Here is a 14,346-nt window from a genome sequence, read left to right on the forward strand (position 1 = left end):
AGTGGTGTTTATCTGCACGAGAGACTCTGAAGCAGGGTTCTGTGCGGCGGTGCCTTCTCACCAACACTGCCCGAGTGTTACATGCTCTCAGCATCCTCACCACGCTTGCTGCTATCAGGAACCACTGACAGATGCGAGCTGGCATCTCATCGGGATTTTAACCTGTCGTTCCCTACCGACGTAAGATGTTGGACATCTTTTCCAGTGTCTGTGTCACAACATCTCCTTGTTGTCTCAAATCTGGTTAAATTTTTATCCTTCTAAAACTATTTCTAATCACAGTGTTTTTAAAAGATTTGTTTTTATTGGAAAGGTAGATTTATAGAGAGAAGGAGAGACAGAAAAAAAGCTCTTCCATCTGCTGGCTCACTCCCCAAGTGGCTACAATAGGTGGAGCTGAGCCGTTCCAAAGCCAGGAGCCAAGAGCTTCCTCCAGGTCTCCCACACAGGTGCATAGACCCAAGGACTTGAGCCATATTCCACTCCTTTCCAAGGCCATAAGCAGGGAACTAAATGGGAAGCAGAGCCGCTGGGAACAAATTGGTTCCCATATGAGCTGCCAGTGCTGGGAGGTGGAGGATTAGACAACTGAGCCATTGTGCCGACCCAAGTAGGTTGCTGGTTGCTTTTGTTTTGTTTTGTTTTTTTCTCTCTCATTTATTTTTACTTTATTTGAAAAGCAAAGAGATTGAGAGCGAGAGAGCAAGAGACTGCCAAAGAAACCCAAACAGCAGCAAAACCAGTTCTGGGTCAGTCCAAGCCAGCACCAGGGGCTGAGTCAGGGCTCCCCACGTGGGTGGCAGAGTGCGCACTCAGAGGAAGCTACAACTGGAACCAAGTGCCAGGAGCTGAGTCAGGGCTCCCCACGTGGGTGGCAGGAGCCCAAGGCCTTGCCCTGGAATGTCTCAGAGTGCACGCTCACGGGAAGCTACAGCTGGAACCAAGACAGTATCTGACCTAGCACCCCAATTGGGGATGTCACAAGCAGTGTCAACTGTTACATCAAACGCCCACACTATAGGATTTCATGGATTAAAATTAGTTTCTTTAAATAATGCACAAATTCTCAGCCTGAGTAAAATAACAAAATCTGGCTTCATACTGTCAGAAAGAAATCAACGTAACAACAGAAAAATCTTGAAACTAAAAGAACAAAGAAAGTTACAGCAAATACTAGCCACAAAAAACCAGCTGATGATAACCACAGTAATTGATTTAAGTAACTACAAAATTAAGATAAAAGATAGTATTTGGACTGAAAAGGTAATCAGCTGGTGAGAAAACAATGAACTGGGAACTAACAATACTGTAGGCATTGATAACAGCCTCCGATTATATGAATTAAAAAGGGATACAGTCACAAATGAATGTGTCATCACCATGAAAACTGAGAATCAAGCATGGCAATCATACAAGAGACCGAACTTCACAATCAACAATACGGTGAGCTGAACAAATCGACTGTCCCAACAATTAGAGAATACATGTTTTTGTAAGACAAATACAACCTTTGGGAAGATTAATCACATGGAAGGCTGTATAACAAGTCTCAACAACTCACAACACGTGGTATTCAACCCACCTGTTTGATAAAAATATGGTAATGAAGATCCATAGTTGGAATTTTTAAGTAGCTTCTGAATTGTTGATAATTAAAGAAAGCACAATAAAAGTTAGAATTAGGTTTTGGTGGAAACATTAAAAATCAAAATTTGTAGGATGCAGCTACAACAAAATACAGAAAATAGCAAACCTCAAAAAAGCAAAAAATGAGTCAACTAACATTAATTCAAGATGTCACAGAAAGAATAGAAATCAGAGCAAATATATATTCTCTGAAATCAAGAATACAACAATCCAACAAGCGTAAGAAATAAAAAAGAGAGGCTCAAATAAAATAATTTTAGCAGTAAACAAAAAGGACAAGTCTACAGATGCAATTGAGATAAAGCCAGATAAGGGGCTAGCATGAAGTTTTGCCACAAACCCTATTTGTGAATCCTGAACGCCAGTTTACAAAATGGCTCACAGTGGTCACTCTGAAATAGTAACTGCATGCCCCTCTCTGGGCAATCACCCCTGGATCTCTGCCTGCTGCCTGGTGGGCGTGACCCACAGCCTACAGGCCCAGGACCTAAGGCATGGCTTTCCCCAGGCCAGCAGAACCTGACCTGTGACACAACTAGAGGGTCCAAAGGGACAGATGTGCCTTCTAGCCAATTACAGTGTCATTGTTGAGTGGGAGGCCCCTCAGGACTGCCCTTCAGCCTTCCCCATTGCCTAGTCTGGGTAAGCTGGTACTCACGCTACAGTAAACGGGCAAGTTCCACAGACTAGCTCCGCGTCATACTCTCCGTCAGCATGGACAGCAAGAATCAACCATAGCTGGCTTTGCAATGTTCTTACCTGCCAAATAATATTCTTGAGTATATACAAGTCCACTTCCAGAGCAGCCATAAATATAATTATAGGCAAAAAATAACAGAGAAGTGAAAAGCTCGGTGTCTTCAGAAGAGGATAGACAACTTGGTGTACCTGGAATAACAAAAGCAAATCAGAAGTTAGCTGGCCACCATTTCAGGTACTGGATACTATGTTGATGCTAAGTCAATCAGTTTAAAATGTAGAATATTCTGATTTGCACCTGAGAGGTTATCTACAATCAGTCCTGGAGACTATGTGGCACACTGCATGGTGGGTGACATGCAGATGGGTGACATGCATAGTCTTCTATTCACCGAAAAACTGGGTGATTGTTGGTTATACAGCAATTGGTGGTTATACCCTTGTAGTATGTAGTCATCAATTTCAAATTGGCATGCCTATCACTGCCAATTTCTAAGATGATATTCAGTGATTTGAAAAGTTGTTTAACTTGTGAGATACTTACATTAATGTGTTACATTTTATTTATGTTACATTGGGTTAAAAAAAAACCTGTACAGGTATGAATACTTAGATAACAGTACAGTTTGTACATATAAGGCATGTCATGAAGGCTTCACACAGATTCACAGAAAAAAAAAACAGAAAAATAATTTAATATTATAACTATTTTGTCTTTTAAAAAATTTATTTTGACCCAATCAGTTAACTTTTATTACCTAACCTCTCTAGGGTTCATTTCTTCATCTGTGATGTGTTAATACAGTACCTAGTTCCATCAAGGTGCTAATGTGATAATAAATTAATAAATACAAAGCAGTTAAAACGGAGCCTGGCGTATGGCCAACACAAGATTCTAGTAGTATCAGTCGTATTTCAGGAGACTAAGAAAAGGCTTTTATAATCCTAGACTGGCACAACATTGTTATCTCCACACACACACAAAAAAAGAGGTCGTTTGGTGACAAAGAATTTGCACACATTGCTATGCAATTGAAAACATTATTTTAAATTTTTAACTAAAAATGAAAGAAGTGATTATAAATAAGCTGATAAATTAATCTTCATGGGCCTATATTACATATTAAATAATGCCTGTTTTGCATTTAATATGGCAAAAAAAATGAAGTCAACATTAACAGTTATCTTTTATAACGAGGGTCTCCACAATCCTAGACAGTAGCAGAGAAGCCAGTGGACGTACAGCAAGAAAGCAAAACCAAGATTCCAGAGACAGACAAGGAAGAACCCAACACGCAAGGAAACCTTCCTCTCTTCAGGTTGACCCACACCTCCAGCCTGCTTAACTTGTTCCCCCTTTATTGTGTGATTTTCTATATTCAAGGTTTTTAAGACCAGAAGAAGCTTTTGCGTAGCATTTCACATTAAAAAGTCCTCTACATAGGGAAGGATGGCGGTGTCAGAGTCACCCTTGTGTAGGTCTATGTCCCTGAATGTGTTCCCCACTTTACAATACCTCAACGAGGTGATAGGCCAGTTGTCCTATCACAAATCCAGCTAGGGACAGAATCGTCAGGACGATGACTTCAGAATTCCTTAGAAATATCCTCAAAATTCCTAAAAAAAAAAAACATATGTGCAAGTGTTAAACATAATTTATAGTTCCAAAAATTATTCATTGCTATTACGCTGTTTCATCGTAGCCCTCTTCTGGTCATTCATTATAAATGAGTAATTAAAAAGTATTATAAATACTATCTCCTAATTATAAGTCGCACAAAATGAGAAGCCTCTCACAGATGAACTTCAAGTTTCCAGTCTCCCATTTGTTCACCTAATGATACGTTAGGATCACCATATGGATTTGTTTTTCATTTTCCCCAAAACCAACTTTTTTAAGAGGTCTGCGCCTTTGGTCAGTAGCACTGAGCCATGCAGTAAATCACCTGTGTGGTGCAGTACGCGAGTGTTATTCACTACAGACGTTGAGCTCTCAATCTTGATGTAGGAGGTGAGAGGGAAGGCCCCTTCTCCAAGGAAGGAGGTCCATCCAGAGGGCTCAACTGCCTCAATCTTTTATTGAAGTGCTTGGGGAGCCAAATTTCCAAACTTGATGTGACAGAAATTTGGTTGGCTACGCCCCACAGTGATGGTAACCATCCATTGCTGAACAACCAGGTCGCGAGTGTGGCCCGAGCACAGAAGTGAGTAGGTGTCCGTCTCAAGGACATCCTTACAGCATACAGCTCTGGGGCCGGGATCTTTGGCCAGCCGCGGATCCCAGCCAGAAGCCTTCGACCATTGCTTTGGGTTCTGCCGACTCACAGACCACCGCCTGCGGTTTGACCTTGGTTTCCAGCACTGGCAGTCTCTGAACTCAGGATTCCAGGCACAGTGTGCCCTGCTCTTCCTTGTCAAGCCATGCTGCCACTTTCCTGTTTAGGAAAGGCCTGCAGCTCCCCCTCAGTCTGTCTGCCCCCGGCAATCTCATCTCAGATGTTTTAGTCAAGGAAGGTAGTAGGGGCCTCTCCTCCTTCCTCACTCCCAGAGGAGGCAGCTCACTGTGTAGGTAGCTCCATGTTGCATAGGACCATGTGTGTGCCTGTCTTCCCAGGAGAGGCCCTAACGTGCCCACCACACTGCAGTGCTCAGAAAACGTTACTGAGCGAAGAAGCCCGGGATAGGAGCTACCGGAATTCAGTGAAGCATTTACTCACACCTTGAGTCACTGGCACCTTCTCGTGTAGCTGTAATTGCTTCCTGCATTGAGAGTGTCTAAGGGGACAGAGGAGAAAAGCATTTATGAAATGTCCACCTACCTCCCACGGTGATGATGGAACACACAAACATGGGGAAATATTCCTTTCTGGCAAGGTAATCAGCTGATCTTCCACAAAGCAAGTCAGATCTGTTAGAAGAATTCATTTTTGCCACTTCGTCTCCAGTCCTAACTCGGTGGATTCTTATGTAGACTAACCTGTTACAACACACCAGAAGAAATGAAATCTGCAAGGACCAGGACACACACGCTCTTTCTAATTGAGGTGCTAGCACGCTTGCATATTGTGACATCTGCTATAGTCCCTCTGGCTCTGAGAACACTCTCTCAGGACACACATAAGGAAGTGGGGCATGTATTGATTGCAGCACCCGTTTTCTCATGTTCTATTAGATAATGTGCCTCCTTCCCACGAGTTTCTCAGAAGCCAAAGGTGAGCGTTATCTTACGGCTGTGCACATGGTTTACGCCACAAGAAAGGCTTTCCGTAAATGTGTGATGAGCTCAACTCTTCGCGGGAGAAGGAGCAAGGATAAATGTCATATTCCTCATTCTCTAGAGCTACAAATCACTCTGGAGTTTTTTCAAATCCAAAATGGCAAGTGAGAAACAAGGTCGAAGTTGAGTCACACAAGTTAGAGTGAGGAAGGAGGATGGGAGGGCGGGTACCCTGAGAATACAAGGACCAAAGACCAAAGACCCACATGTTTCTGAGTGAGTTAGCGAAAGTCCCTTCCCTCAGAACAGTGGAGTTTGATACCAAGGCACATGACTTGCTGTGTGATTAACAGGCTGGATTTTAGCTGGATTTTAGCTGTACTCTTACCTGGTGCTCCTGTGTAGGACACAGCCTATGCAAATCTAAGCTGATTCACAGTTGAAATCAACATCAAGGCTCTAAACCCCAAAGAGCAAAGTGCAGTTCTGTGTCAGTTTGCAGGCAACAGTCACCAACTGCTATCATGGCAAAGGCCATTTGCATGCTTACTTCCTATTGGCTTCTGCTCAACCTGCTCTCATTTTGATTGGTTACTTACGCAATCCCCACCCCCAGTGCAGGAGTTGCAGGAAGCTTGCCTTCTTCAGTGCCTAAGTGGGACACTGATTTCCTCTGCCTGACATAACAGTGGAAATGATAAAAGATGTTAATCAAGTAGACAAAATCTATTTTATCTACCTACACAGTTGTTTCTGTATCCAGCTCAGCCCTTCAACACCAACCTGTTACCTTTTCCACTCATTTTTCCACTTTTTCCACCTCTCCCATGTATTCCTCCAAACCCAATTACTAGTAATAGACGTCTACTGTTTGGCTGCAAGAGGCACATCACATGCTGAGCTAATCACAGTGTCCCTTTCCCCTCGTGCTATGATTGGGTCAAAGGTGGCCATGGAACCCATGATCAGCCAACTGGCTCTTCAGTTGACTGTGTAGTGCACCCACAGGCCATCTCCCCGCTGTGTGAAACAAGTTCACCTGAAGTCGGAAAGGGCCTGGGAGGCTCCACCTCAGAGATTTCCAAGGTCTGAATCTGACAATTCCATCCTGGAGCTTATCTTTTCCTCACAACCATTTCGCAACCTAGAGAGGCTAGAAATGAGAAGCAAGTTTTGTTTTTTTCAGACCTAGTTGTTAAGTACTGGCTCCTATGTTGTTCTTTGAAATCATATTTGATAGTTGAATTATGCCTGTTCAGCACACTATCTCTCCACTGTCAACTGAAGCACAGGACAGGTGGCGTCTGAATGCTGTGTCTGCAAATAGCAAGACCATTAAGCTCATTTCTCCAACAGTAGCATGGCCAAACTCGTCACTCTGATGAGGCCCCTTGCCTCCAATTTCCAATAACGGTTTCCTTCTTTTCCCGTTATCTCCCACTAAGAATCTCCTACAGGCCCTCAGAGCTTCTGCTAAGACTCGAATGGAACATCTGTGGCTTCCGTTCTTGCTCTTCTCTAGGCCTCTCCGGCTTCTGCCTACCGTGCCATCCCAAAGCCAATGCCACACATCCTACCGCGCCATCCCAAAGCCAATGCCACACATCCTACCACGCCATCCCAAAGCCAATGCCACACATCCTACCGCGCCATCCCAAAGCCAATGCCACACATCCTACCGCGCCATCCCAAAGCCAATGCCACACATCCTACCGCGCCATCCCAAAGCCAATGCCACACATCCTACCGCGCCATCCCAAAGCCAATGCCACACATCCTACCGTGCCATCCCAAAGCCAATGCCACACATCCTACCGTGCCATCCCAAAGCCAATGCCACACATCCTAGGTTTGGTTACATGAGTTTCTCACTTCTTACATTTCTAAAGGTGCATGTTGTAAGTTGTGGTATAATAAAATACACACAAAATCAAATAGCTTCAAACAGTAAGAATCGTTTATTTGGCTCACACATTGGCAATTTTGGTGGAGTTTCAGGAAGAAGGCCTGACTGCGCCCAAAGGGGCATCAGATGGGATGATGTGCCTGGGAGATTGGTTCTCAAATGGGTTAGTTCTGTGGATAACTGCTGGCTGCAGCTTGGACTAGTGCAGTGTTCTTCCCACATGGGTCTCTTGATGAGTTGGTTTCCAAGAGTTGAGTATCTCAAGAAAACAAGGCAGAACTTACAACATGTTTCATCATCTGACTTTGCAAATAACACAGAACCACTTTCAGTATGGTTAGACCTGTCCAGATTCAACAGGAGAAGACAGAAACCCACCTCTCTATGGGGGGAATAAAATCCACCATAGGGCCAGGTGCGGTGGCCTAGTGGTGAAAGTCCTCACCTTGAACATGCCCCGGGATCCCATATGGGCACCGGTTCTAATCCCGGCTGCTCCACTTCCCATCCAGCTCCCTGCCTGTGGCCTGGGAAAGCAGTCAAGGATGGCCCAAAGCCTTGGGACCCTGCACCCACATGGGAGACCTGGAAGAAGCTCCTGGCTCCTGGCTCCGGATCGGCACAGCACAGGCCATTGTGCTCACTTGGGGAGTGAACCATCGGACGGAAGATCTTTCTGTCTCTCCTCCTCTCTGTATATCTGACTTTCTAATGAAAATAAATAAATCTTTAGAAAAAAATTATAAAATAAACAAAATCCACCATACACTACATTGAGCACTGAGCTGCCAGTTCTTCATAACTTGGAATACAACATTAACCAAATATCAACTTTCATCCTTTAGCTTAATCCGGAGCAACAGTTCTTAAAGTTTTCAGGCCCAGCATGATGGTTCAATGGCTAAATCCTTGATTTGCAAGCATCAGGATCCAATATATGTACTAGTTTATGTCCCAGCTGCTCCACTTCCCATCCAGCACCCTGCTTGTGGCCTGGGAAAGCAGCCGAGGACAGCCCAAAGCCCTGGGACCCTGCACCTACGTGAGAGACCCAGAAGAAGTTCCTGGCTCCTGGCTTCAGATCAGCTCAGCTCCAGCTGTTGTGGCCACTTGGGGAGTGAACCAGAGGACAGAAGATCTTTCTCTTTGTCTCTCCTTCTCTCTATAAATCTGATCTGCCTTTTCAATGAAAACAATTTTTTTTTAAAAAGTTTTGATGGTAGATCAGTAGTAGTCTGAGATAAATGTGCTATTGTGCATGGCAAAATGGGAATATATATGTATAAATACAACCTAAAAGTGTGTAATAATGTCTAAGATATTTCAATTTAAAGGATAGAGCATTACATGGAGTTTATATCTTTCTTTTCTGGTACCAAAATGTCTTTTTTTTTTTTAAGATTTGTGTATTTGTGTATTTTTTTTGAAAGGTAGAATGACACACAGTGAGAAACAATCCTGCACCTGCTGTGACACTTCCCACATGATAACAACAGGGCTGGGCTGGAAGTCGGACGTGAGAGCCTTGAATTCCTTCAGGTCTCACACATGTGTGGCAGAGGCTCAAGTACTTCAGCCATCATCTGCTACCTTCCCAGGCTCACAGCAGGAACACTGATCAGAAGTGGATAGCTAGCACTCAACTGTATTCCAGTATAGGAAGCAGGTGTCCCAAGTGGTGGCTTTACTTGCTAAACCACAATGTCTGCCCATAAAATGTCCTTTAAACCATAGTGACAGGAGCTAGTTTTGTGTCATTTTAATCTTCTTTTTCTCTATACTTTTCTGATCGATTAATTAGGAAAGTCTAAAGAAACACTACGTACATTTTACCGTAACACTGAATATAGCCGTTTAAATAACATAGAGGATTTCTTAACTTATGAGTATGCACTTTGAAATGGCAATTACTCTCTGAGCATTCAGAAAAAAGCTATGCAGGTGTAGCTTAACTCTCCTGTGAATGTACCTAGAATCCAATATAACAATGACTAGCAAGAAGTGATGTGTCTCTCAAAACACCCTAAAATTACAGATCTATAGCTGAAAATAAATGTTGAGATCCTCCCATCAAAGGAATCTTTAAAGTGAGATCCAGGAATATCTTTATGACCATGAAGTTCATTTGCCTGAAAATGAATGTGGCTTCAAGATGAAAGCTTAGAAACGGCAGGTTAGACGACACTGAGTTCTCATGTCAGATGTGTGTGTAAATTTCAGCTGCAAGAACTGGAGTTGAAATGGCAACCTGGCACAAGCAAGATATGGAGAAATGTCTGGAAGCCATTTTTTAAAAGATGAACAAGTTCTATAAATAAATGAAAAGTTATTAAGTTCTGAGGTTGAAATAGTTCTAAAAGAGAATTCATTTCACTACTGTTTACTGACTTAACTCTACCGATTATTTGGGTATGGGGAAGAAAAGGAAAAATCCCTTACCAACAAAACGCTCATAATTGTTGTGGGAAGACAGACATGCAAGAAATTGAATAAAATGCGATGTGAGGCTGTCCTCGCCCTGAACGCTCCGAGAAGGGAGGATTGGTTCCCAGCAGCAGTGGAACCAGGGAGGTCACAGGGTAGAGAGTGACAGGTTGCTTCACCACGCAACAAGACAGTTGTACAAAGTCACCACAGCTGACAGCAAGACGCAGCAGTGGAACTGGTGACGGAGTCAGAAAAAGGGTTTATAAGAAAGGTAAAGAATCAGGATTGGCATAAAATGTGCCTATACAAGCAGTTTTGAAAATACAGTATCAGCAATTGTATAAAAAGCTTTCCAAAGTTTCAGGTTAAGGACTGCAAGGTAGGGAAAAAGAACATCTATTTTGTACTAAAAGGTCTCCAAAAATGATTTGGTATTATTTAGGAATCTTTGAATTACAAGCTAGAAAACTCTCCCTAGCCAACAAGAAAACGGATTTGTAAAGTAATGCATTCAAGATCAAGACTCAGAGCCACAAAGTGGCATCTGGTCTTCTCTTAAATTAGTGCAGTATTGTAGAGCATTGGAGTCCTCAAAACAAACTGTATCAACAGAACAGGGTGATCCAGCTCCCTGCATGTGCCTGGGAAAGCAGTCAGTCAAAGAGAGTCCAGAGCATTGTGTAGGAGAGCTGGAAGGGGCTCCCGGCTCCTGGCTTCGCATCAGCTCAGCTCCAGTTACTGCAGTCGCTTGAGGAGTGAACCAGCAGATGGAAGATCTTTGTCTCTCCTTCTCTTTATAAATCTGATCTGCCTTTCCAATAAAAATAAATAAATCTGGTCTTAAATTTTTTTTTATTTGAAAAGAACAGGGCAAACCCAGTTCCTCTTCTTTGTACTACTCCAAGCATACCACACCTAGCAGACCCACCAGAGAAGGAGATGAGAGTTAGCATGCTATCTCTTTAAGAGAACTCAAAGCCAGATCACTATTCACTAAAAGCTTCCAAGATTTAAAAATTTGGGAGACAAGTCAATCCCAAAGCTCCAGTGGTCAACTTAGGGTTGCACGGCTCGTTTCTTTTTCTCTGTCCCTATAACAAAACACTAGCTTTCAGGACAGTACAAAGAGGGGAAAGTCGTACCAACAACGACTCACACTTTTTAATTTATTGTTTCCTTTTCCATGAAATTGTCAAAGAAAGTCACAAAGTAATGAAAGGTTTAGGGGGTTGAGGAAGTAAGCGAGAAAAAAGTGACTTTCCAAATAACCATTATGAAACCAACTAAGATATTTAAAAACTAGGAAAGATAAAATGGAATTTGAAAAAAGATATGGAGCCCAGTTTATATTTTTATATATATGTAATATTACATATATATATATGTAATATATTTACATATATATATGTAAACCCATAGGCTAGGAGAATTCTTGTAAATGTAAAACACTTCAGATTTGTGCTTGTTCATTTGATGACAGAAAGAAGTCAAAAGTGAATAGGGCCTTACTCATTGACTGGTTCTGCCTTACAGGTGAATTTGGACATAAGAAGTAGCAGTTATAACCAGAGGGCCCTGAACCAAAGAATTGTTAATATTCCCTATTCTAAAATGTAATTTCACAGACTTTTCTTCCCCAACCTTCCCCCCAGCCCACAGCCACTCTGGAAATAGTTAAATGTATCTTTCTTAAATAAACTTCCTCAGCTGAATAGAATTCTTACTTGAATTATATATGAAATTATTAAATTCTCTAAGTGGTTTTTAAATGCCGCAGCTGGTCTTTGCGATTCTTTTTTTACCCAAATATGTTCTAAGAGGAGCACATGAAACCCACGTGGGGCTTGTGCTTGGAGGAGCAGAGGCAAGGTCAGAGTCCAGATGAAAATAAAATCAGGGTGCCTGAAATGTTCAGTTAAATGTTTTTATAAAATCTCCCATCTATTGCCTTGCCTTTAATTGGCTTGAAAAGGTTTGTCTTTACAGATACAAAAAGAGACGCAGTCTTTACAAAGCCCATGCTCAGCAGTAGGTGGAACCTTGTGTTCTCTGCCGACCGACCATGGCTTAGGTCACCGATTTGGCGCTCTTCACTTGGCCTGTAAGCAAGCACATTTTTAAATTACACTTAATTAGTTTGCCAAATGAAACAAAGCAAAAGCACTTTTTAAAAAAAACAATGGGCATGGAAAAATCAGTGTTCCAGTACGGAAGTCATTAATTAAAACCTGGTGGTGGTGGTGGTGGTTGTTTTCATTTTCATTTTATTTCACAAGCGAGCTGGTGAGAGAGAGGAAAGACAAAGATCTTCCATCCACTGGTTCATTCCCCAAATGGCTCCAGGGCCAGAACTAAGCCAGCCCAAAACCAGAGGCCAGGGTCCTCCCCTGGATCTGCCACATGGATGACTTGGGTCATCCCCGTCACATTCCCAGGCCACCGGGACAAGCAGCGCAGGAGAGCACTTGGGCACACGAGCGGAGAGCTGGATGAGAAGTGGAGCAGCAGCCATAGTCACGCCTCCCACTGGTTCTTTTCGATATGTAAAAGTGTCAGGTCACACTTGTTCCTGGTTCTGTCGCTAGCTACAGGAATTTCGAATGAACTGCTGAATCTCTCATCTTCCCTCTCATGACTGTAAAATACATTTCATTTCAGAGGTTCCATGAGGGTACGGCATGCCGTGATATGCAGGTGCTGGGAAGGGCTGTGACGGCGGGAGCTGCAGGGGACAATCCTTGGGAGGTGAGAAGGGAGCCTAAGGATAGACGGGGAAAGTGGAGTCCCGCTGTGCAGCCGGTAAGTCAAGTCTCAATCATCCCGCTCATCTCCCTTCTAGTCTATCCTTCCGGCACATCTTACAAGAAAATCCAGTTAGTCTCCCCTGCTTAATGCTTCTTTTTTCACCCCAAGCTCTTTTAATGGCATCCTACTGCCCAGAAAATAAAGCCCAAGACTCTCACAATTTCTTAGTTTGAGCAAAATGCTAATGAGTTGATTTGCAATCTCATTGCTTACAACCAGCCAAGGGTGCTGACTGTTCCCTTGTCCCTACACTGGAAACCCTCATCCTGTTATGTTTCCACACCAGATGTTCTCTCGCACTCAACCCCGTCCACCCATCCTTTCAGACAATTCTTCTTTTCTTCAGGATGTGTTTAGGTTGTCTGAATATTTGGATGACTTGGTTTCTGTTTTCAGTTACATATGTTTTATTCACAAACTGGGGCGGTAAGCTCTTAAAAGACAGTCTAAAGCGTGTCTCCCTGCAGGGTACGTAGAAGAGAACTATGGGCACACTCACTTCGTATTAAAGAAAGCAAGAAATGTCGTCATGCAGCCTGAACTAGCCGAAGTGATTAACTTGCTAAAGTCCATAGCCGCTTGTGAGAAGCACAAAAATTTTACGTACTGGACAGCCACATGCTAAGAATGATGCTGGGCACCTTATCCCATCACACACACACACACACACACACACACACACACACACACTCAAATGGATCACAGAACTAAACGCAAGAGCTAAAACTACAAAACTCTTAGAGGAATCAATTGTGGAAACTTTGGATTAGGCAATGGCCTCTTAAAACATGGAAAGCAACAGCAGCAAAAGCAAAACATAGATGTAACACAGACTACTGGAACTTGATTAAAATTAAAGTTTTTTGTGCTTCAAAAGAAATAATTAAGAACATGAAAAGACTACAGGATGAGCGAAAATATCAGAATGATGTTCTGCTAAGGAACTTAAATAAAGAAAGAACTCTTAAACCTAAATCAAAAAAGGCAACCAAATGTTGAAATGGGCAAATAATTTTAGTAGAGATTTCTTCAGCAAAAAAAAATATATAAATCGCCATTAAATCCACAAAAGGGTGTCTGATTGTTAGCAATTATGAAGATCCAAATAAGAACTATATGATACCACTTCACACACACTAGGATGGCTGAAACTTAAAAAAGAAGAACGAAGAGACACAACGAATGCTGGCCAAGATATAGAGAAATCAGAATGCTTATGAATTCCAGGTGGGAATGGAAAGCAGTTTGGCACAGGGCCAGCCTTGTGGCATAGCGGGTAAAACATCCACCTGCAATGTGGGGCTCGTGTGGGGTGCCAGAAACAGCTGCCCCATTTCTGACCCAGGTCCCTGATAGCGTCCTGAAAAAGCAGAAAAAGATGGCCCAAGTGTTTGGCTCCCTGATCCCCTTGTGGAAGACCTGGAGGAAGCTCCTGGCTCCTGGCTCGGCTCAGACCCTGAGCACTGTGGCCATTTCTCTCTCTCCCTCCCTCCCTCTTTCGCTCCCTCCCTCCCCCTCTCTCTCTCTGATTTAAAACAAGTAAGACTTATTTTTAAAAATTGGATATAGAGTTACCTATGGTCAAGTAATTCTAATTTTATTTATATGCAAAGCACAATGGAAGGCCAGAGCCACCTGTGCTGAC

The 14,346-nt window shown here is 42.9% G+C and overlaps 1 protein-coding gene across 3 annotated transcripts in view; it reads right to left on the reverse strand.

The window, feature by feature from the left end:
* The window catches only part of SLC9C2 (solute carrier family 9 member C2 (putative)), a 64,124-nt gene extending 58,044 nt beyond the window's left edge, over positions 1 to 6,080 (reverse strand). For 2 of the 3 annotated variants that reach the window (XM_058660682.1, XM_058660683.1), the window contains exons 1-4: positions 5,952 to 6,080; positions 5,166 to 5,323; positions 3,863 to 3,963; positions 2,407 to 2,535 (exon numbers count right to left, since the gene is read on the reverse strand). In XM_058660682.1, coding sequence (XP_058516665.1) covers positions 2,407 to 2,535; positions 3,863 to 3,963; positions 5,166 to 5,271 — 336 coding nt within the window. In that variant the 5' untranslated portion in view covers positions 5,272 to 5,323; positions 5,952 to 6,080. Of the gene's footprint in view, positions 1 to 2,406; positions 2,536 to 3,862; positions 3,964 to 5,165; positions 5,353 to 5,951 lie in introns of all 3 variants that reach the window. The other variant, XM_058660681.1, reaches the window with a different exon arrangement.
* Positions 6,081 to 14,346: the final 8,266 nt, after the last annotated feature.

This window comes from Ochotona princeps, chromosome 2 (genome assembly GCF_030435755.1).
Source record: "Ochotona princeps isolate mOchPri1 chromosome 2, mOchPri1.hap1, whole genome shotgun sequence".
Lineage (NCBI taxonomy): Eukaryota > Metazoa > Chordata > Mammalia > Lagomorpha > Ochotonidae > Ochotona > Ochotona princeps.